Consider the following 25,214-nt stretch of genomic DNA (forward strand, 5'->3'; position numbering starts at 1 on the left):
TCCTAACTCCTCTCCTGTCTAAATGTTGGAAAGCTCTTCTCTGGTCAATGCGCCCCGCGGTCCCTCAAGCCCGTCTCTTGCTGCAACAGTGTTGGGAGGAAAGAGACGGAGGGGCGCCCCTTCTTCCAGCCTCTGACCAGCCCCAACCCCCCTGCCCCGGGGACCAGGCCGCAGCAGCTCCCGAGCGTAGCCCCGGGATCCTTCCGCCTACGTGGAGGCCGTGGCCCGCCGCCCGGACGCCTGCACCTGCCGGCCTCCTGCCCTCCTCCGCCTGGGCCTCTACTTCCACCGCGACGCTGTGGCTCTGCACGCCGAGGCCACTTCCTCCGCGAGCGGGCCGGGGACCAGCGCCGGGTCGCCGGGAGCCCTCGGGTGCAAAACTGGCCCCGCGGCCGCGCCCTCCCGCAGGACGAGCAGAGGCCTCCCGGGACCGACCCTGCAAACCCCTGAACCCCGGGGAGAACCAGAAGCAGGCCCTCGTGGCTCTGCAAGCCCCGGGCGGTGCCCGCGTAGACTCGGGACCTGCGGGAGAACCTAGAGGAGCAGGTGAGGCTCCTTGGGAAGATGGGGCGCACCTGCCTGAGCTCGGCGGGCTGGGCTTTCCCCTTCCAGGGGCTCCCCCTGCAGCGGACCGGCAGCCTCCGGAGCCTTGGAGGGGCCCCTCTGCCCCCCCTCCCTGTTCTGGGGGCTTCTGCGTGAACCTCTCCCTGCAGCCCCTAGGCAGCCTTTTAGCCCTCGCCCAAGCTGTGAACCAAGTGAAACAGTACAGCTCTTTGCAGGGAAAAAAGAAAAAAAACAAAGCTTTTCTCTATTAAATAGAGAAAGACCTAATAACCAAACAGGGTCAAAATCATTTCCTGATCTTTAACACTCAGGTCAGAACAAAGGCAATATTAACTCCCAATTATATGGGGACGGTTCAAAATTCAACTCTAACTGGTCCCCTGAATTCATCAGACACTACTAACGTAAAAATTAAAGTTTTAAGTATTGTGGTTTGGCCAGCAATTGTGGAAAGATTTCTTCATTTTAAATATTAAAAAACTGGGTTTTGAAAAAGCACAAAAACTTCTTTTTCCTTTTTTTGAATAAACAGGAAATAGAAGATGATGGTGAGTTAACCGCATAACCGAATATTTAACATTTTTATGCTAATCTTTCCAAAAGCCTCTGTGCGGTTTTATTAAAATTAGCATTTTGTGTATAGACCTGAAAAGGAAAGTTTTAAATATATGTATCTATAAAAATAATTATACGTATTTTTTGTTAAAGAAAAATAGGCTGACTTCTCCCTTCGCCTTTCCCTAGCAGCCTCATACGTGGAGCATACAAAAGGTAATACTCTGGAGAGGCTTCCTGTTTGGGAAAGTTTAACTCAATTTAAATTCCTGGCTGTATCAATGAGCAAATTCAGAAATGAAGGTCTCTGAAAAGAGCCACGTGCGCCCTCTGCTGGCGACCACGCAGCCAAGGAAAGCATCTCCCTTCAGGGCCAAACTGGCCACCAAGCAGAAGAGGGGATGGTGGAGAACCTTGGGAAGGCCAAGTCACTGCTTCTGTTGGAAAATGTGATGTAAAAAGCTTCAGTGATTTTGCTCACGGTGGTGTTTTTCTTTGTGATGATTTCCATAAAGATCCAGAATATCTAGTACTTATCCTAAAGCTAAGAGTGGTCGACTTTCTGGTCTCCTTCATGGGATCTAAGTCCCATGAGGCCAGAATCTGTGTCACCTTCAGCATAGCATCCCTAGCTCCCAAGCCCAATGCCTGGCACATAACAGGGACACAATAAAATGTCTACGGAATGAATAAACAGCTATGAAGAAGACGGGATTCATGGTGCTGACTTAGGTACAATGCATATGCAAGACAGGATTCCCTAGTCATAGCTGGAGTCTCCCAATGACATGATGAAGAGCTTTTGAAGGGCTTTTGAAAGAGCTTTTGAAGGCCATACTCAGTTCATGAAGGGAATCTTAATGAACTTAGCAACATGTGACTGAGCAGCTTTCCTTAGAAGGGGTATCAAAGTTAATCTAGTAGCTATATATCCCTTAACAGGTTACAAAGTGTCTTCACAGGTATCTTATTGGTTCTCAATAACCCTGAGAAATGATTATCACCCCTATTTTACAGAAGGGCCTTGAGCCCGAGAAAGGTGGAATGATGCTTTCATGGCAATCAAGTGATAAGCTAAGATTCACACAGGTACTCTGTCTCCCGGCTCTGAGCTATTCCCACCTCCTCCAAGACTCCAAAAGATTTAATGGTCTCCTCGTAGTCTCAGTGTGGCTGAGGCTAAAATTAGAGGGGACAGTCACAGCTTTTAAAGATCAGCCTAGTAAGTCATATCATGGGCATCTCCTCTTATTACTCTTGACAGCCAGATGATGGGAATTACGAAAGCCGGGCTGGTCAGGCTGCACGACACCAAATGGATGAACAACCTTTTTAATAGCTTTCTCTTCCCCGGTCATTGACCAGGACATTACACACAGACTTGCGTCTTCCTGCATCAGAAAAGTTGGCTCAGGCGGAGACTGTTGAACACTTCCCAGAAAGTGGACCAAAAAAAAAAAAACTTGCGCTGGGTCAGTAGTCAAAGAGATTTATAAGTTAGTACCAGAGTGACCCCTACTCAGTGTTTGCTAGTGACTCGGTTGGTTTGTTTGATTTCAGGGAAAGCAAATAAAACTCAGCAGCCAAATGTTTGCTTAGGTCCTGACTTCACTTGGAGAACAAATCTGTGAGGAACGTGATAGTAGGAGTCATTTCATGCCTCCTGTACACGATGTTCCTCAGATTGCCTTGTCTTTCCCATCTGCCAAACATACCCCGATTCAGCCTGCACGACCCAGAGTAAATGCCACCTTTCTTGACATCCCCCCTCCAAAACACCCGGTGCTTACTCTTCTCAGAGCTCTTATCGTAATGAATTTTAACTGTTTTCGTGTCGATTTCCCCTATGACTTGCAGTTCTCTAAGAAAAGAGAGCACACCTTTCACCTCTGTATGAAGGACAAATGTTGACCTCCAGAGACGAGCCCCAGAAGCCCAGGGAGTACAGTCAGGGGCTTCCAAACTTCTTTTATCACAACCTACAGTAATAAATACACTTTATATCATAATCCAGTAAACAAATATTTATGGTGATATATACGTACATGATTGTCTTACAAGACTGAAAAGAAAACCTCACAAAATAATACTATATGAACTGCTACTATCTGGGATTTTGTTTTCTGGTTTAGTCTCTATTATTTTTTCAAATGTTTATTGATGAAATTTGTGTTCCACTCATGACTGACAACCTGCAGTTTGAAAAATACTGGGGTGACTGACTTCATCTGGCTGCAGCTACTGGATGCCTTCAACCTAGAGCAGGAGGAAGGAGTCCTAACTGTGGGATGCAACAGGGAAGAGAGGAATGAGCAGATAGAGAATGGAGAAAATCTTCCTATTCCCTTTTTAGCCTCTTGGCTTGAGTCTGAACTCCTATCAGTAAGACTGAGTGTTAGAACTAGAATGTTTGCAAGAAACCCTGTAAAACTGTGCACACAAACACGAATGCTTCAGGGTTTAGATCAGGAATGAGTAAACTACCACCTTTGGGCCATACCCATCCAGCCGTCTGTTTTTATAAATCAAGTTTTAGTGGAACACAGCCGCACCCATTAATTTGCATATTGTGCATGGCTGTGCTTTGTGTGTGTGTGTGTGTGTGTGTGTGTGTGGCTGCTTTTGTGATCACTTCAGATCAGGGTAGTTGGGATCAAGGCAGCATGACCTGTAAAGCCAAAAATATGTACTATTTGGCCCTTTGCAGGAAAAGTTTGCCTACGTTGGGGAACAGTGTTCCCCAAGCCTCTGGGAGGACACCAGCCTGGCTCTGAGGCATCCAAGGAGCAGCTTCTTTTTCTAAACAGACCATCTTATCCCCGCCGCAGCACTCACAGGCTGGGGACATGTGCCAGCAGCAGCAGAGCCTGTGCAGGAGAGGCTGACCAGGGCAGATTCTGGGTGGGGACTGCTGCTGCAGTTTGCAGTACTACCTTTGGAAGTATCTGGAAGCACTGAGGGTGTTTGTATTGTGATTGCAAAGATGGGGACCCTTGAGCCAGCTGACACTGGGGGTTCATTTGCATTCCCGCTGCCTGGTTGTAAATAAATAATAAATGTATGGCTTAAATGAGAAAGGAATTGGCATGTGGCATGGAAACAGAGTATTATCACACCTCCTCTGAAGGCAGTGCCAGAAAAGAGCCTGCATGCCTGCAGCCCAGGACTAGAATTTTCTCTCCTGCGTAGAGATCAAGATGTCTTTTCTCCACTTTTCTCCACTCCACTAGCTTTGGCAACTAGTATCAAAGATGAAGAAAAGAATTATAGCTCTTGATAAATAAATATTACATGCTTATCAACTACTCAGCATTATTCTAGGTCCTTTATATGTAGCAGTTCATTCGTATTCTCTTGACAAGAAATTCTACTTGAATCTCATTTTACAATTGAGAAAACTAAAGCACAGAGGGGTTTTGTAACTTGCCCAAGGAGAATCAGCTACTAGGTGGCAGAGCCAGAATTTGAAAACAGGATGATCTTTGTCGTTGAAAGATAATAGATTGCTAAGATGTTGCCTCATTCATTGAATCCAGTAGGTTTCCTTTTTTTTCTCTTTGCTGCCATCTAAGAATTCCTTCATTTAAAGATATCAAGGAATATGCCCTTTGTGCTTTCTGGTTTTATCCGTAATTGGTCTAGAGGTGGGCATGTTACTCCATTTGGGTTAATAAGATGTAAGAAGCCTGCTGGGCACTTCTGAAAAAGATCTCCTCTCATGAAAACCCCACTCACAGGCAAAGGTGAGCGAAAGAGGGATGGAAGCCAGCTGCTGGATGGTGCTGTAGAGTCACCATCATGTCCTGAAAGAACCTACCTCTGGATTTCTTGTTGGGAAACCCATACTGTTTAGAACATTTTTAAATGTTCTAACATTTAAAACAGATATTCTGTTACTTAGTCTTCATTCCATTATGCTATTCTATTTCCTTCACAGCTCTGTCCTGATCAGAAAGTACCTTATTTATTGACTTGTTTCTTTATCCCGCACTTTCTCTCCTAGAACATAAACTCTCAAGAACAGGGCTCTCACAACTGCCACTCGCTGCTCTGTCCCCAGGGTCCAGACCATGTCTGGCCAGAGTACTGGGGAATCTAAATGTAAACCTAAATGTAAATGTTCACAGTTCAGTGGGGAAACAGAAAATAAGACAGTTATAATGCAATATAATAAATGTCACCTTAGAGGGAAAAAACACAGAAGAGTGTCTGCTAAGGGGCTGTGCCTTGTAAAACTGTTATTGCCAGTCTGGTCTCAGACATTCCCTCCCCGGCCCACCCTTGCCAAATTTTCATAGATAAAAGCAGAAGCCCTATTATTTTAAAGCTTGCCTTTAAAGGAGATTGCAAAGCATCCCTTTAAACTGGGCAATCCAGTTATGCAAAATGCTTGAAGTTTCAGAATTTGTGGCCTTTGTTCTGGGCACTTGAGTTTGAGAGAGTCTTGTCTCTACAAACTTGTTTGCTTCTTTGTGGCCTTAGTGGCTCCTAGGAAGTTAAGTGAGCTCTTCTCAAGAGCAGTTGTCTGCAGAAAGGATGTGCAGGCCTGGTCATCCCCACCTGCTTATAGGAATGGAGTTGGGCTTGGCTTTCTCCATCCAGCCTGGACTGGCCTGTCAGGTTCCTTCAGGATGGAATCTCTAGAAATTGTAATGTGAATGTCCTATGAGGTTGAACAACTGAAAATATCCTGAAAATGGACAGAAACTGTATTGTGACATGATGGTCCTACACAACCAGATGAACAAAATGTGTGATAATAGACTCTCAGGCTCTGATGTGATTGTCAGATTGGCATGTGGGAGGGCAATGGGAAGGAAGGAATCTCACTGCAGGAAGTAGGGATGTCCACTGTCTATAACTCTGGGGAGTGGGAGATCTTGGGATGAGAGACCAGAGAGATAGGCCTCAGACCTGAGGAATGAGGACACTCCTCTCTCTGGGGAAGAGGTAGGCAAGCTTCTTCTGTAAATATCCAAATAACAGATGTTTTAGGTTTTGCAGGCCATACCTACGGTTACTGTCACAATTAGTCAACTCTGCCATCAGAGCACAAAAACCGCCATAGACAATACATAAATGAATGGCCATGGCTGTGTTCCAGTAAAACCTCATGAGGCAGGCTTGAGCAGCTGGGTTTGGCTCCTGGGCCATAGTTTGTCTACCTCTGTTTTGGAACATCATAGCAATGGGGCCTAGGAACCAGGGAAGGCAGACATGCCATGGGCAAGTAAACCTAACTCCAAGTAGATGCTCCCCCAAGACCTAGGCCGAAAGGCCACCTTCCAGAACCCTCGTGAGCTCTGCAGATACCTGTTTCTAATAGCAGCTGTAAGATAGTGCCTATTACCTCTCTTTCTAACTCCTAAACTTCTCGCAGGGAGAAGTCACAGCCTTGGCCTGGTGTGTGAAAGGAAGTACGAGAGGGCCTGCCCCTTACTTGGGATCCAGGAGCCAAGGGGATGGCCCTTCCCTGACCCCAGATGTGGTGGTGGCACCTGTGGATCCCAGGAGAGGATGGGGCCCACAGAGAAGGCAATTGTTGAGGAACAGGAGAAGTGTGGTTCCCAAGAGAGAAGGAGGCAGCGGGCCCCCCAGGAAAAAGAGCTAATCACTGCAGACACTGCTCTGTGGGCGTGTGTGTGAGCCGCCATCACCGGGAAGCTTAAGGAGAGTGAGGTCTTCTTTTCCAGTCATGGGCAGTGAAGACTGGATGTGCCATTTGCCCAATTTGTGTCCTCCTAGCACCGGCACCCATAGGAAGCCCCGAGGAGGGGGTCACCCAAGTGTCCTCCTCCGCCTGACTGCGCCCACCCTGGCCTCGATGAGCCGTTGGGCCCGGCCAGTGGACTCAGCACAATGACCATGGCAGATAGAACCAAGGACCAAAGTTAGCCAGGCAGAGGAATTGCTTTAATGGCAACCATAAAGCGTCATACAGATTTGCTCAGCTTCCTCCCCACCAGGGAGAAAAGCCCTTCGTTGTCGGACATGGTGGAAGAATAACCCTGGCAGATCACCTCAAAGCGCTCCACTGAGTAGCCGGCCTCTCTCACCGCAGCCTCTACTGCCTCCCGGCCCAGGCAGAGGCTGGAGAACCTCTGCTCGCCGATCATATAGTAGCTGCTCTTCAGGGCATCCACCACCACCAGGAAGCCCCCCGGCTTTAGCAGGCTGCCGAGGTTCCTGAGGGCCGCGCAGTAGGCGGGGAGGTCTGGGCAGGCGGCGTCCAGGCACAGGGTGCTGAGCAGACAGTCGGCCGGGGGCAGGGACACGGCACCCAGAGGCCGGCTCTGAGTCACGTCGCACTTCAGGACCTGCTTGACCACGCGCCTCAACTTCTCCTCCTTCTCCAGCCCCTTGACTCTGAAAGACACAAACCGACAAATACCACTTGCCACCCTACACTCATGAGAACCAGGATCTCTCTGGTCAGGGCTGAAAATGGCAGTGCTGTCCCAAATGTTATGTCCTTGGGGACACGCCTATGGTAAACACGGAGAAAGAAGAAATGAAGGACCACTTTGGCATATGGATGTGACCATGTTACCGTGTGTGGGGCTAAATCCCTTCACGAAGTGAGTGACAACGTGAAAATGATAATGAGAGTACCAAACTGCCCGCTTCTCCCATGAACCGAAATGGTTCTTCCTCCACTGTTTGGAATAGTGCCTGGCTCATTTATTATTATTACTATTATTACTACTGCTGCTGCTACTTGTTTATTAATTATGATACTTGTCTCCTCTTCCGAACTGTAACATAGCAGCCATTTGACTGATACATATTAGGCAATGATGACTTTAAAATGTGGAAATAGTATTCTTGTATAGCTGCTGATCAAGGATGGGAATGGGGTCATCTGTAGACATTTTACAGAAGCAATGGATAAACCACAACAGAACCGCGGCCAGGGCCCCTCTAGAAAGAAGGGAACCACTAGTTGCCGTTCTTGAATCCAGAAACACATTCCAGATGGAGAGTGTGTTTTCTCAAGGGGATCATGTTCCTGGTAGTCTTGCTCAGAAGACTAACCTTTTCTGCAAAATCAGTGGGGTTCCCTGGAAGAAAACCAGTGCATGGAAGAGGCACAGAAGGCGAGGGCCGGAGGTGGAATAGAGTGCCTTGGAACATGGTAGGGAGGCATGAAGGAACAAGCTGACAGGCGAGCGAACTTAAATGAGCAGATAGAGTGCACAGGAGAAACTGGAGAAAGAAAAAAGGAACAACAATAGCAGAAAATCAGAGAGGTAAGAGAAAAGCAAGACTGAGTATGTAAAGTGCCCAGAAGGCCACAGAGCCCAATGATAGGAGTGATGACTGGATATCCAATGCTTTGAGGAAGTCGGCCAACAGAGCACCAGCAGTGCAAATCCAGGCTTACACTGTCCATTGGCTCCAGAAGAAGGCAGCCTCATGGGTAGCAAGGCTTGATGGAGAGAGCAGAGGCTGGCCCAATATCAGAGCAGATGAGAGAGGGACTTGCCCTGGGACCACTTCTGGTCATGAGAAAAAGTCAATGGTTTACATAAAACTTGGAGATTTACCTCCACATAGAATGATTTGAGATGACAGCAATTAGTTGTGAACATCCTATTTAAATATTTAGTTAAAATCTTGAGCCCAGCGCACATAATTAGCTATTTATAAATATCCTTTACGGTATAATTTTCCACTTAAGGGGAATCCCTAAGGTGGCTCAGCGGTTTAGTGCCTGCCTTTGGTCCAGGGCATGATCCTGGAGTCCAGGGATCGAGTCCCACGTCGGGCTCCCTGCATGGAGCCTGCTTCTCCCTCTGCCTGTATCTCTGCCTCTCTCTTTCTCTGGGTCTCTCATGAATAAATAAATAAAATCTTTAAAAAAAAAAAAAGAAGTTTAGCAATAAGCACATGAAAAAAAACTCAAAATTTTTGGCCATCAGAGAAATGCAAATCAAACCATGATATAACCACTTCACATCCACTTGGACGGCTATAATAAAAAAGACAGACAGTCACAAGTGTCGGCAAGGATGCAGAGAAATGGGAACCTCTACACACTGCTGGTGAGAATGTAAAATGGTCCAGCTACTTTGGAAAACAGTCTGGAAGTTCCTCAAAAGGTTAAACATAGAGTTACCAGATGACTCAGGAATTCCAAGAGAAATGAAAGCATATATCCACACAAATACTTATATATGAGCTGTGGCTCAGTGGGCTAAGCATCTGCCTTCAGCTCAGGTAATGATCTTGGGGTCCTGGGATCAAGCCCCGAGTCAGGCTCCTTGCTCAGTGAGGAGTCTGCTTTTCCCTCTCCCTCTGCCTGCAGCTCATCCTGCTTATGTTCTCTTTCTGCCAAATAAATAAATAAAATCTGTTTTTAAAAAAACTTGTACATGAGTAATTATTCAGAATTGCCAAAAGATGGTGACCACCCAAATGTCCATCAGCCTATGAAGAGATAAATAAAGGATGGTATATCTGGGCAATGGAATCATATTCAGTCATAAAAGGGAATGAAGTGCTGATTCATGCTACAACATGGAAGAACCTTGAAAACATGATGCTAAGTGAGAGAAACCAGAAACAAAAGGCCACATATCATATGGTTCCATTTACATGAAATGTCCAGAAAAAGCGAAGCTTTGGAGACCAGAAGCAGATCAGTGGTTGCCAGCAGTGACAGGATCTAGAAAATGGGAATGACTACCAATGGGTACAGGGTTTGTTTGGGTAGTGATGAAAATGTTCCAAAACTGGAGTGAAGATTGCACAACTACATGAGTATACTAGGAACTATCAAACTGCACACTTCAGATGGGCGAATCATATGTGATGGTAATTTTATTTTGGGGAAGCTATTGTACGAAGGAGAGAAAGAAAAGTAGCTTAGCAAGGTATTGGCTTCAGGGAATTCCTACCAGCCAGTAGACCAGTATAGACAAGGAATGATAATTACCTTTGGTTGGGTTTACTATTTTTCTCTATCTAGGGTAAAATGGTAGTAGGGTGACCAATTTGTCCTGATTGGTCTGGACTTCCCCGGTTTTCCCAATGAAAATCTCAGGTCCTGGAAATCCCTCTTGGTCCTGGGCAAACAGGGAAGGTTAGTCATTCTAAAAACAGGGAAGTCAGTTACAAAGCTACCATTCAGCCTCCTGGAACAAGGATGATTTGACAGAATATTTTAAGAATAAAAAAATAACAATGGAACATTATGGAAGTCTGTGAAACACAGATTTGAGTAAGTAAATTAATATAGAATAGAAAAATTCAAATGACCTATCTGCACATATGGATAACTGAGAAGTGTAGACAAAAAGCTGAAGGAGTGATAACATGGTTTGTTTTTTTTGAACACATTTCAAGATGATCCTCTATTTTGGGAACACCGTGGGCATGTGTATTTAAGTGATGACGTCAGAAGCAGGTTGGACCTCTGTGCCCTATTGTGTGTTAAACTGTTTGAAAGACATGCCTTACCACAGAACTAGTCCTTGCCAGTCAGTTGATGATGGAAATTGTTCCCAAATAGGGAGACACACTGTGAAATCTAGAAAGCTCACAAAGAATGTGCCAATTTGAGAAGGAAATTGGCTGGAAACACCCACTGCGATGGAGACCTGCTGATCCTTGGGTGCACAGCAAATGCTGGGGGATTCAGTAGCCCAAGGAGCTGTGAAAGATGCCACATCAGAGCTTCTCAGCACCTGCACCATGCCCCCTGCCTGCAGGGAAATGGACTGGCCCGGAGACACAGGCTATTACTGCTCAGCTACACGGTCAGCTCAAGGGGTAGGGCATAAACATACACCAGAAAAGTGTTAGGCAGTTCTACGGGAAGCTAATAGCAATATGACTGTTTCTTCTCTAGTTCTGAAGATCTACTCTTTCCAACACATCAGTATGTAAAAAAGGGCAGCTATTTCCTCTGTAAATATGCAATCCACAGAAGCCTGAGGGAGGTGAGGAGGTAAGGGGAGAAGGGATATAGAGTAGGGCTCCTGGGAAGAGCACTTGGTGAGAGCGTACTCCCACACCCCAAGACAATACCCCGAGGTTCAGAAGAGGCTCCTCCTGCCCCCTTTCTGCAGGGCAGCGGTGGACCAGAAGTCCCTGAATGAGATCTTTCAATGATACTCACCCCCTAAAACCCCATCCCCAGAGGTTCCAGCAGGCCCTCCTGAGGGAGAACTGGCAAAATTTATAAAGGATACAGAAAGCTACATAAGCTTAGATTTCAATGTAAGAACTGTACAAGCCAGGAATAATAATTAGTAAACCTTTGGCCACAGCCGAATCAGGTAAAAGACAGACATTTCAGGAGGGACAGGCTAGGAAGCAAAATGCATGCAGTTATTTATTTAAAAAATTTTTTGAACCTCTGTGATGTGGCAGGAAGAGTGTTGAGCAATAAGGACCCAAGATAGAACAAATGAGAAACAGATCCTCTCTCCATGGTGATTACAGGCTGGGGCGGAGGGGAGAAAGAATTAATCCAATGATCGTCCACAAAAATGACAAATTAATATTGCAATAAACTCTTGGAAGGAAAGGGACATAGCACCAACAAAGGAATGTTGGCAGCTTGACTTGGTCTAGAGTATCAAGGAAAGCTCCAAAATGGAGTCAGGTAGGCAGAGAGAAAATAAACAAGAGTTCACTAGCCCACGGAGAGTAGGGAGGGGAGAAGGATATTCCAGTAAGGGGAAACAGCAAGTGTAAAGGCCATGTGGTAGGATGAAAGATGGAGAGAAGGCCAAATGAGGCTGTTTCTCAGGAACAAAGCAGAGCATGGTAGAAAATGAGGCAATAGGGATCAGCAGGTGCCAGATTAGACACGGCTTTGGGGACCATGTTGAGAATTTTGCTTTTTATCCTAAAAGCCATGGAGTTATGAAGGGGTGCTAAGGAAGGGAGTGGTGCAATTGGATCTACATTTTGAAGCTATCACTTTGGGACAAGAATGGAGATGGAAAGCCAGTTAGGAAGAAGAGGATAGTGGCTTGGACCAGGAAAATATCCTGGATAGAAAATACTGAAGACATATACTGGTTTGAGAGAAACTCAGAAGTAAAATGGATAGAACTTAGTGCTGGTCATGGACTATGACAGAGAGGAAGAAGGTAGGCTTCTAGGCTTCTGGCTTGTTCAAGTAATTATATGATGGCAACCCCCAGGGAGATGAGAATACCAGAAATGGAGCAAATTGGGGAGGATCATAGCTCTATTTGGGGCACTTTTAGACACACTAGTAGAAATGGTTACAATTTGAAGGAAATGGCCAGGTGAAGTTTCCTCAGCCCACCCTATGCATTTTCCCCCAAGGGATAGTGCAAGGAAAATATCTACGAGAAAGTCATGCTTTTAAAAGGCAGAAACTTTCCCAGGCATCATTGAAACAATCACCAAGACCATCAAGATCCTGATGTCAGAAGGAATATCAATCTTTTACAAGACAGGAAAATATAGAGATGCTTCCGATTAGGGGAAGTTCAATAGCTTCATGGGACAAATGTGGCACAAGTGTGTCTATATTGGGCAACAATATAAAGGTTTTATATATATATATATATATATATATATATAAATAACATTTTAAAAAAATAGACATGAGAATCTTTGTATGGAGAACATTTACTTCACCTCTACAGGTGCTTAAGCCTCCTTATGTCAGGCAGGAGGCGGCAAGTGGAGGACCTGCTCTCTGTAGAGGCATCCAGGAGAGGCTCCAGCATCTCCAAACCCCTCCTGGCTGCTCTGGGGGCTGAGGAGAATTTGCAGAGCATCCCTGTAACTCATTCCCACTCACTAGCATGTCTTGGTGTATCTGTTGGGAAGCTCTGTTCTAGACACCAGTATTTCTCAAACTGTAAAATGCATACAATCCCCTGCAAATCTCATTCAAATGCATATTCTCTGGTTGTGTAGGTGGGGAGTGGGGCCCAAGAGACTGCATTCTCTAACAGGCTCCCAGGTGATATGGAAGCTGCTTGGTCTGAGGACCGCAAGGCAGGCCATGTGCTGCCAGAGGTACATCAGTGCTGTTCCTAGGATTTCTTAAGGTAAAAGCTCATTTCCCTTGGCTCATGGTATAGTAATTTATATTTTAGCATTTGACTCTCTCACTTAATAAATAAATAATGTCAAGCCAGATTTTGGTACCAATGTCTTACAACTTCTTGGATAGTTTTAAAAATGAGTGGTATCTAAATGTATGAGTCACACTCCAAAGGCAGAGAAACAGGAGATGGCTCAAATTGTCTTTGGCAGCAGTCAGCACAAGAAATAGCTTCAGATAAAGAAGAAATAATCTCAGAGGAAATAGGTTATGGGCTGATAGAGGTACTTGAAGATGCAAGAAAGACATAAGTTGAATGGGATCGCTATCATTCTCAAAATAGTTGAAGCCACAGGATCTAGCACAAGGATAAGAGTGAAAATGTAGAATTTTACTGCCAAAAATACAGTTCCTTACTCTAACAGCTATTGGGTAGGGACAGGTTCTCAGGAGCCAAGTGTTATAAGCTGACGATTCTGGCTTGAGATAAGCAATGCTTTTAGTATCCTGCTAGATTTTAAGGGCTCATTTTTGAATGAGATGGAAAGGCTTGTGATAGCTAGGGAAATTGAGAAGAAAGTTCTAAAAGCCTTCTTGACATATGATTTGGACCTCAGAAAGGTATTTTGTCTGGCTGACTGAAAACTCTTTTATAAACTTTCCCAGAAATTTTATTAATCCTGGGAAACTCCTTATTTATTTAATAATAAATATTATTGCCCAAATCCTCACAGTTACAGGGTTTTTCCCCCCTAGTAAATACCAGTTTCATTCTGTAGAATCACATAGTCAATAGAAAAAAAAGAGGTTTGAAATTACATTTATTTTGAAGAACATTATTTTCAGTATGAAGGTTATAGCGAGCGTAAAATTCTAAGTAAAGGTTTATAGGTTACAATGGCATATGAAAGTATCCTCTCAACTTCTTACTAAATGCCGGCGGGGGGGGGGGGTGGAATGGAGAAGTATTTAGGCAATATTAAACAATTTTACGATGTTGTTCACGTGTAAAGGCAACAAAAACACATTCCCAATATACATGGGCTTAGAAAATGTCACTTATGTGTCCTTCCTGAAACATCTGAAGGCCTATTCAATGGACCAAAAATTAATCAGAATTAAAAACTTAACAACTTGAAAAGTCATCTAAAATGAACATAAAATTAAAATATTCACATAATTGCAAATATGATTACAAACAGAAAGCAAATATCCAAACTTATCTTGAAAGAAAATATGAGAATGATGCTTTAAGTTACAATATTTGGAATTAAAATCTCCAATTTTAACAAGACACACTGGCAAAAGAGATGCCAGAAGGACTTTGGGTGTCAAAAATTGTTAAGTTCCTCATATTATGAGAAAGAAAAAAATTACTGATTCTTGCCTGGCATTGGTAAACTGAGAGAATTTGTCTCCAGCAGACGTGAATTTTAAGAAATACTAAAAGAAAAAAAAAAAATACTAAAAGAAGTTCTTCAAAAAAAAAAAAAAAAGAAGAAGTTCTTCAGGTGAAGGGAAGTGATGTCAGATAGAAGTCTAGATCTGCAGAAAGGAATGAAGAATACGAGATAGGACAGATATGTGGATAAATATAAAAGGTTTTATATATTTTGTTTAAAATAGTACTGACTGGGATGCCTGGGTGGCTCAGCGGTTGAGCATCTCCCTTTAGCCCAGGGCATGATCCTGGAGTCCAGGGATAGAGTCCCACCTTGGGTTCCCTGCATGGAGCCTGCTTCTCTCTCTGCCTATGTCTCTGCCTCTCTCTGAGTCTCTCATGAATAAATAAATAAATCTTTAAAAAAATAAATAAATAAAATACTACTGACTGATGTGAATATACTTAAAACTACTGAACTACATATTTAAAAATAATTCTGATGCTAAATTTTATGGTATGTGTTTTTTAACCACAATAAAAAATAAAGCAATAAAAATAAAAGCACTACCAACTTTTTAAAGCAAAAATAATAACAATGTATTATGTTATAGTATATATAAAGTATAATATATGACAGATGCATAAGGGGCTAGAGTGGTTTAAAAGAATTATACCATTGTAAAATCCTACATTGTTCATGAGGTAATAGATATGTTAAAAATACATACTCAGGGATCCCTGGGTGGCTCAGTGGTTTAGTGCCTGCCTTTGCCCCAGGGTGTGATCCTGGAGTCCCAGGATTGAGTCCCACATCAGGCTCCCTGCATGGAGCCTGCTTCTCCCTCTGCCTGTGTCTCTCCCTTTCTCTCTATGTGTGTCTCTAATGAATGAATAAAGTCTTTTAAAAAATACATACTCAAATTTCTAGAAAAATTACACATGCATGCACATATATATATATATATATATATACTCACCCAAAACACAAAAGAGACCCATAGAAAAGATAAGAGTCAACAGAGAAGATAAAAGGAATACTAAAAATCTTTACATTTATACAAATGGAATACCAAACATTATTACACCCAGGAGAAGCAGGAACAAAGGCACAAATGAACAACAAAATATATGGGACAAGTAGAAAATAGATACCAAGATGATTGATTAGGCTTAATCATACGTTATCAGTAATTACATTAAATGTAAGTGAACTAAAGAATCCAGTTAAAGGGCAGAAATCATCACATTGGATTGAAAATCAAGAGCTACTATGTACTACTTGCAAGAAAAACATCTTAAGTATAAAAGTACACATAGGTTGAAAAAAAGAGGTGAAAAAGATATACCTTGCCTACTAGTTATCTATTGCTACGTTATAAATTAAACTTAGCAATTTAAAATGACAAACATTTATCTCACAGTTTCTTTGGGTCGGATATCTGGGCACAGATTATTTGAGTACCTATGGTGCAAGGTCCTTCATGAGGTAGAGTGTTGGCCATGTCTTCAGTCTCACCTGAAGGTTCAGCTGGGAGGTAATTCGCTTCCAAGCTCACTCCAGACAAGTGAGTAAGAGGGAATATCTAATAGGGAAGCCATAACCTTTTTGTAAGCTAATCTCAGAATTGATGCTCAGTACTCTGCTGCATTGTACTTGTTAGAATCTACTCGCTAGGGATCCCTGGGCGGGGGGGATCGAGTCCTGCATTGGGCTCCCTGCATGGAGCCTGCTTCTCCCTCTGCCTTTCTCTCTCTTTCTCTGCATTTCTTATGAATAAATAAATAATACCTTTAAAAAAAAAAAAGAATCTAGTCGCTAAATCCAATGGCCAGCCAAGGAAAGGCTATTAAACAAGAGATGAATATTTGAAGTGAAGATTATTGGGAGCCATCTTTGAAGCTATCTACCAAGCATACATGCAAACACCAAGCATAAGAAGGCTGACAGGCATTAAGGAGGGCACATGATGTGATGAGCACTGATGAGCAGCATTATATTGTATGTTGGCAAATTGAATTTAAGTAAAGAAAAAAATAGAGAAAAAAAGAAGGCTGATGTGGCCATATTAATATCAAAGTAGACTTCAAGACAAAGTGTATTACTGGCAGTAAAGGGAAACACTTCTTAATGATGAAATGGTCAATAAATCAAGAAGACAAAATAATCCTAAAAAGATATGCAGGTAGTAACAAAGCTTTTCAAAATGTATGAAGCAAATGTTGACAGAATGATGGAGAACAAGAGATAAATCCATGATCATAGTTTGAGATTTTTGTACCTTTTTATCAGTAATTGATAAGCAAAAAATCATGTAGAAAAATTGAAAAATACTATCAATCTACCTGACATAATTAATATTTATAGAAACTATACCTACAACAGGATGATATACATTCTTTTCAGTGTAGAAAGCATAATCAAAATAAACTATATGCTGACCATAAAATCAGTCTCTGAGTACAATAAAATTTAAATAGAAACCAGTAACAATATCTAGAAAATCCTGAAATTTTTGGAAATTAAGGAACACAATGCTAAATAATTCAGGTCAAAGAAGAAACCACAAAGAAAATTAGAAAATATGCTGAAGTAAGACACCTGAGTAGCTCAGTCAATTAAGCATCGGACTCTTGATTTAAGCTGAGGTCATGATCTCAGGGTTGTGGGATCAAGTCCCACACTAGACTCCACACTCAGCGAAGAGTCTACCTAAGATTCTCTCTCTCCCTTTTCCTCTGCACCTCCTTGCCCCTAGCTTGCTCGCTCGCTCTCTCTTTCTCTCTCTCTCCCTCAAACAATAAATAATTTTTTAAAATAAGAAAATATGCTGAAGTGGATAATAGTAAAAATATGACATATCAAAAATCATGAGATGCAACTAAAACATTTCTGAAGGAAATTTATAGCCTTAAATGGCTAAGTTAGAAGAAAGAAATGTGTGACATAATTATCTAAGCTTCTAGCTTCAGAAGCAGGAAAAAGAAGAGCATATAAAAACTAAAGTAAATGGAAGAGAGAAAATAAGAAAAGGAAGAGCAGAAATCAACACTATTGGAAATGACAATAGAAAAAATCAACAAAACAAAAAGTTAGTTTTTCAAAAAGATTAATAAAACTGGTAAATCTCTAGCAAGATGATCAAGATATTTTTTTAAAAGGCAATTACCAATATCAAGAATCAAAGAAGGAAGATCACTAAAAGAGTAATAAAGATATGTCGGTTTTGGGGGGGGGGTTAAGATTTTATTTATTTATTCATGAGAGACAGAGGGAGAAAAGGAGAGAGGGAGAGAGAGAAGGAGAGAGAGAGGGAGAGAGAGAGAGAGACATAGGCAGAGAAAGAAGCAGGCTCCATACAGGGAGCCTGATGTGGGACTCGATCCCGGGACTCCAGGATCATGCCCTGGGCTGAAGGCAGGCACTCAACCACTGAGCCACCCAGGTGTGCCAAATAATAGATATATTGTTTTAAAAAAACTATGACAATAAAATTGACAACCAAGATGAATAGGATAAATTCCTTGAAAAATACTGCTTATCAAAACAAAGAAAAAATGGAAAATCTACATGACCAATAAAAGATATTATTCTGAATTTTTAAAACTTCATACCCATGAAAAAAACCTTCAGATACAGGTATCTTCACTGGTGAATTATATTAATCATTTAAGGAAGGAATAATACTATTAACACACAAACACTTTCAAAAAATAAAGGAAGAAGAAACATATCTTGACTTGTTACATGACTATAGCATCGTGCTGATACTAAAATCTGCTAAGCATATGATAAGAAAATAAAATTATAGCTCAGTATCCCTCATATACATAGATGAAAAATCCCTAACAAAATATTAGCAAATCATAACCACTCATACATAAAAAGGATACTGCTTCATGAACAATGGGTGTGTGCCATTAGATTTAAATATTCAAAAATCTTCCAATACAATTCACATTTTCAGAATAAAGGAGAAAAATCATATGACCATCCTGATTAATTTCCAAAAAAATTGACAAAATTCAACATTTGATTTAAAACTCCCAATAAACTACAAATATAAAAAAATAGTATGATAAAAAAATTAGTATGAATATCTGTGAAAAATCTATAGCTAATATTATACTTAACAATGAATCATTGAACATTTTTTCCTGTGATATAGAAAAAGGCACATATGTCCACTCTCATCTTTTCAATTCAACATTGTTTTGGAGGTTCTAGCCAGTGTAATAAGGCCAGAAAAATAAATAAGAGGCATATAGTTTGAATAGAAGAAGTAAAACTATTTTTATTTGCAGATAAGAGTGTACATAGGAAAACCTATGGGACCTACAAAAAGCACTACTAAACTTAATTAGTGAAGTCAGCAAGGTTACAAGACACAAGGTAAGTATATAAAAATCAATTGTATATCTATATACTAACAACTTTTTAAAACTTGAAATTAAAAAAATGCAATTAACAATAATTTAAAAATGAAACATAAGGAAAATTTAACAAAATAAATACAAAATATGAGAACTACAAAATGTTACTGAGAGAAACTGAAGAATTTCTAAATAAATAGAAATCATGCTGACTGCCGATTCCATATGTCCATTCTCTTATACTAATTTGTAAATTCAGAGATCAATAACAAAGTCTCAGCAGTCTTTTTTGAAAGAAATTGACAAGTTTATTCTAAAATTTAAAGCTTTTATTTATTTTGTAAGAGAGAGAGCACATGCACGTGCGGGCCTGTGCACATGAATGGGTGAGGGGCAGATGGAGAGGGAGAAGCAGACTGCCCACTGAGCAGGGGACTCGACCCCAGGACCCTGGGATTGTGACCTGAGCCTAAGGCAGACATTTGACCACTTAAGTGACTGAGCCACTCAGGCACCCCAGTTTATTCTAAAATTTATATCAAAATGTAGTGTCAGTAAAAAAACTTTTATACAATGAAAGAAACATCGACAAGACAATAAGGCAGCTGACTGAATGGAAGAAGTTATTTGCAAATGACATATCTGATAAGGGATTAATAACCAAAATGTATAAAGAGCTTATATAACCCAACACCAAAGAAACAAATAATCTAATTAAAATGGGTAGAGGACCTAAACAGATATTTTTCCAAAGAATATATGCAAATGACCAGTAGACGTATGAACACATGTTCCACATCACTAATCATTAGGGAAATGCAAATCAAAACCACAATAAAATATCACTTCATACCTGTCAGAATGGCTGAAATAAAAAAGACAAGAAATAACAAGTGTTGGTGAGGATATAGAGAAGAAAGAACCCTCATGCACTGTTGGTACAACCACTGTGGAAAACAGTATGGAGGTACTTCAAAATATTGAAATTGAATTATCATATGATCCAATCATTCCACTACTGGATATTTACCTAGAGAAAACAAAGCATTAATTTGAAAAGATATGTGCATCCCTATGTTTATTGCACCATTGTTTATAATAGCAAAATAGAGAGGCAATCTAAGTGTCCATCCATGGATGAACAGATAATGAAGATGTGGTATATGTGTGTGTATGTGTATATACATATATATACACACATATATATTATGTGGACTATGAGGACTATTACTCAGCCATAAAAAATGTGATCTTTCCATTTGCAACAACATAGGTGGAACTAGAAGTTATAATGCTAAGTGAAATAAGTCAGACAAAGAAAACAAATACCATATGATTTCACTCATATGTAGAATTTAAGAAACAAAACAAAGAAAAAGGAGACAAATAAAAGAAACAGACTCTTAAATACAAAGAACAGATTGGTGGTTGCCAGAGGGAAAGTGGAAGGGGGGGATGAGGGAAACAGGTAAAGGGGATTGAGAGCACACTTATGATGAGCACTCAGTAATGTATAGAATTGTTGAATCATTATATTATATGCCTGAAACTAATATAATGCTGTATGTTAATTATACTTCAATTAAATATATTAAATTAAATATATTATGTGTGTGTGTGTGTATATATACACTAAAATTGGCAGAATAATCTTGAAAAAGAACAAAGTTGGGGGATTTACACTATCTGATTTCAAGACTTACCTTCCCTGGTAAAAGGGATAAAAGCATAAACCCAGTGGAAGTTTAGCGACTCTGCATGTAGCAAAAACATTAATTGAGAAACAAAATATAAAATTACTATTGTTCATACCTCTATAGTATAAGGAATTGTATAAAGAACAAGTCGGGATCCCTGGGTGGCGCAGTGGTTTGGCGCTTGCCTTTGGCCCAGGGCGTGATCCTGGAGACCCGGGATCGAATCCCACATCAGGCTCCCAGTGCATGGAGCCTGCTTCTCCCTCTGCCTATGTCTCTGCCTCTCTCTCTCTCTCTCTCTCTCTCTGTGACTATCATAAATAAATAAAAATTAAAAAAAATTAAAAAAAAAAAAAGAACAAGTCACCTTGATAACTTGCATCGGACAACCCATGTTGACTATCAATAAGACAGTGTAGCAACAACATGTAAGAAAACAAATATGGAGTTTAGAATACTCTAACTAAGCTAGAATTCAGCAGACCATGAAAAGAAAATGAAGGGGTTTTAAAGAAATAAAAGCAGCCGTAGAATTAGTTTCAGGAGAGAATCTGACTTAAGAATAAGCATATTTGGTGAAGTAATGAGAATTGAATTTAAGTGCATTTATAGAAAAATAAATTGACCATCACCTGAGAAGAAGAGTATGGAGTATGGAGGTAGACATACTCCTTAGGGACATGTTAAGATCACAAGATTTTATATTTATCCCTTGGATTCCAGAATATTACTTCACTCCTCCTGTTGTTCAAGTTGAGAAACATGGGCGTCATCCCTGAGACTTCTCTCTCATCACTCCCCATGACCAATCATTACCAACTCTTATCCAGTCTATCTCAATAATTCATCTTAAAATCACCTTCCTCTCTCCATCACCAACCAACCCTCCAGCCACCATCTTATCTTACCTGGATTAAAGTGTCTCCTTTCTGCATCTCTCATTCTCCCCCATTCTCCACACAACAGCCAAAGAGATCTTCATAAATGTAAATGGGGCCACATCACTTTCCTGCGTTCTCGTCACACTTGAAATACCGGATCGTTAGCCTGGCCTCAAAGCCCTAAATGATCTGACATGTGCCTGCCTTCCTTGATATGAGGTCTAGGAGACTCGAGGCTTGTCTACCAGTCTACCCCAGCAGTTAGGACCATGTGGCACATCATACATGTGGCTGTATCTTGGTTCATTAAATAAATGAACAAATGCTGGTTCCTTTAACCAAGATCCAAAAAGTATCAGCACTTGTTTCTTAAAGGGGGGTTGTGTTGCTGGGAAGTCAGAGCTCTTTCCTGGCCAAAGCAAGGAATAGGTCCAATAAAAATAGGCATGCTTTGGGGGTGCCTGGGTGGCGCAGTCTGTTAATTCTGACTGTTGGTTTCAGCTCAGTTGTGATGTCAGGGTCCTGAGATAGGGCCCAGCACCAGGCTCTGGGTTCACTGCAAGTCTGCTTAAGTTTCTTTCTCCTTCTCCCTCTGCCCCTCCTCCCATGTGTGCTCTCTCTCTCTCTCTCTCTCTCCCTAAAATAAATAAATCTTAAAAAAAAAAAAATAGGCATGCTCTCCCATCGTGAACAAAAAGACAAGGCAAGACAGAGGATGCTGTGCCACACAGAGAAGTACAATATAGGAGCAAAGGTGGGGGTGCAAATACAGGAAGAAGTGGACTGGGGAAGGGAGAATTATGTAGAAAGTAAACCATGGGCAAGAGCGTGGAGAAAGATAGGGAAAATGTACCAAAAAACAATAAGAGCAGGGGAAAAAAAGAAAGGAAGAAATAACTGAGCATATAAGAAGTAGCAGACGGGCCAGCAGGCTCCGAAGAGGAATATGGAAGTGGTCCTTTAATACAGTTTGCAAAGGAGTCTGTGGGGCCTCAGCAACATGCATGGCAGCAAAGACATTCTGCTGCTGGAGTGACCGTCAGTTGCGTGGGACAGCGGCACTGGGCTGAGCCGTCGCGGGGCAATCGCCAGAGGATGGAGGGACATGGGGACAAGAGAAAGAGAAAGAGAAAGTGAAAGAGAAAGAGAAAGAGAAAGAGAAAGAGAAAGAGAAGTGCAGAACCGGCCACCTCTGTCTAGTAGGCTACTGACAAGTTCTCATGCGGAGAGAAATTAATAATTGAAACAAGGCTCATTTGCATAAATTGACTGGTAGAGGAGGGTAGGCTAAGATGCTGATCATTAGCTGTGAGTATGTCAAGCTCTGATTTTGTGGCTGGTGAGTAACACATTCTTTTCAGATCATTCCTTTATGCTGCTAATCCCAGGTCCAAAAGCCTAGTCAGCTTTTTATTGCCTCTGGTGGTGTCAGCATTAGCTACCCTCACAGCAGAGCCCCCCCCCCCCCCCGCCACTTGGATGGAGGACCGTGCTGGGTGCAAGCCCTGACCCCCAAAAACTGCTGGTGAGGAGCCGATTTTACTTCTTTCCTAAACTTGTCCTAAACATCGCCATCCCAGGGTACCTGCCTGCACACTGCACCCCCACACTGGCCTGGGAAGGTTCTGTCTCCCGTTGGCTCCATGGCCATCTCTTTAGTTCTCTTCTGTGTCTTCTGCAGTTCTGGTGTGCGCATGTGCAAGTGCACACTCCCACTCCTCTCTGTCTCATTCTCTCTCTCTACCTCTTATTCCCCATCTGGATTTCTCTTTGGTCTCTCTCTGTTCCCTCTGCTTTTTAACTTGGACTCTAAGGATAATTCTTGATTCAGAAAAATGAACTGTCACTCAGGTACTGTAAGAAAGCCAGGAAGCAGACCCCAGTTTCTCTACCTGTTCCCTTCGAGCTCGCACACGTAGGTCACCACTGGGGACCAGTCAAAGGCCCCTGGCTCCTTCTTCAGCCACTTTTGCAGCTCCTGCAGGTTCTGATCGGTGTAGTCGGTGGCAATGATCTCCTTGAAGGATTCACAAGCAGAGAGGAGCTGGTAGATGGTGGGGCCAGAGCCAATGTCGATCAGGAGGTCCCCCTTCACGCCATCTGGTTTAGAGGGGGAACAAGGTATCATACGAACGCAGAGCTGAGATGCACTGTCCTTGCTGGAACTGTGTGAAAGAGCCCCTGAGACAACCCATCTCTCTACTCACTCCTCTTCCCTCAAAATCTTTTTTTTTAAACGTGTCTGCATTTTGTATTCCACAGTCTGGACTGGAGGCATGTTGCTGGGGTAACTTTAGGTGTAGAAGAAGGAAGAAGAGGTCTACATCTGGGGTACAGACCCCTGATCCAGAAAGACTGCTGCACAGAAAATGTAAAAAACTATTAAGGAATACTCCTGGGGAAAGTTAAAATTGTTTTCAAAATTGAATTGTTATGTCTCTCTCCAAAACGCATCCAAACCTTCATGTGTTGGGAGGTTTTGTTTGTTTGTTTGTTTGTTTGTTTGTTTGTTTTTTAATCTCATGCACATTCACAACATTCCTTTGCATTAGAAATGGAATTAGTTTTACAATCTCCTTCTCTTACGTGGCCTATCATGGTTGAATGGCTGGCTCTGGTCACCCAGCACACTGATGTAGACTCAAGGACTGAACTCTTGCCTTCTGGTTTCCCTTTGCACACCCGAATGAGATCATGCATATAAAAGCGCTCTGTAAATTGTAAAATGTCCATACGAAAAAACAGTGGTTTTTCATCCTCTTTAAATAAACGAGTAACGCCAGAAGGGCTGTCCCATAGCAATGACTACACACAACCCCAGCCACGCACTAAGACACTATTGGGATGCCTCACATTTTGGCAGGGAGACACACAGATAACACACAAACTTACCAAGGCAAAATATCTTGAAAAGATTCTTCAGAAGATGCCTGAGAATCTCATTTTCTGCAGAGTGTCTGGTCCCAAAGTTGTAGTATTTTTCTAGGTAATCCCGAGGGTTAAAATGTCTCAGATAAGTGTCCTTGGAGGTGAAGCTAGATTCCATTGTGGCTCCCTCCTGTGTCCACTTGCCTTCCCTCACTCTCCTCCAGAACCCAGGGAGTCACCCTGCAAAAGTTGTCTCTTTAAGTCTCAGGCTTCAATCTTTCTTCTGTTAGTTCAGGGTTAGACACAGATGATCAGTTAAACACTAACAGAAATATACCAAGAATCTTTTGGCTATTCTAGGAGGTGATGAAATTTTTGGGCAAGGGAGCCTAGGAGAAGTGCATGCAGGACGGGGAGGGGCATGAGCTGCATGCAATTCTCTGCCAAGGGGTGAAGTTCAAGTGTGGGAGGAACCATCTGGGCTCATCCGGGAAATCATTTAGCTCATAGAAGAACCACTAAGTTTAGAGAGGGGGGTCATTTCCCCAGAGCACCATCATTCTTCTTGTAATGATACTCCCAAAAGAGAGCCACAAAGAATGGTTTAAATTTAACAATCATAAAGAAAGGAGGAGAAAGAAGAGGATTCAGAAATGTCTTTAGGGCTAAGGAATGTTGGATAAAGAAGGAATCGCAGATGAGAGGGGGTGAAAGAGCAATTTAAAAAACCTGGATGAGGCTCCCTCCAATGTCTGGGCAAGCCACAGTCCTGTAATCCTCTCCTCATGCTCTGCACACCCCTGGCTCTCCTCTCTGGGCATTCACAGCTCCCAGCAGCTGTCAGTCCTCCGCAT

The 25,214-nt window shown here is 42.1% G+C and overlaps 1 protein-coding gene across 1 annotated transcript; it reads right to left on the reverse strand.

Annotated features, from left to right (window-relative positions):
• Nucleotides 1-7,010: 7,010 nt before the first annotated feature.
• LOC121500621 (nicotinamide N-methyltransferase) lies at nucleotides 7,011-24,721 on the reverse strand. Its single transcript, XM_041772498.1, has 3 exons — nucleotides 24,385-24,721; nucleotides 23,385-23,592; nucleotides 7,011-7,485 (listed from the first exon to the last, which is right to left on the reverse strand). Exons 1-3 carry the CDS (start codon nucleotides 24,536-24,538, stop codon nucleotides 7,053-7,055), a joined length of 795 nt encoding a protein of 264 aa, XP_041628432.1. The 5' UTR covers nucleotides 24,539-24,721; the 3' UTR covers nucleotides 7,011-7,052.
• Between the last annotated feature and the right edge of the window lie 493 nt (nucleotides 24,722-25,214).

This window comes from Vulpes lagopus, chromosome 10 (genome assembly GCF_018345385.1).
Source record: "Vulpes lagopus strain Blue_001 chromosome 10, ASM1834538v1, whole genome shotgun sequence".
Classification (NCBI taxonomy): domain Eukaryota; kingdom Metazoa; phylum Chordata; class Mammalia; order Carnivora; family Canidae; genus Vulpes; species Vulpes lagopus.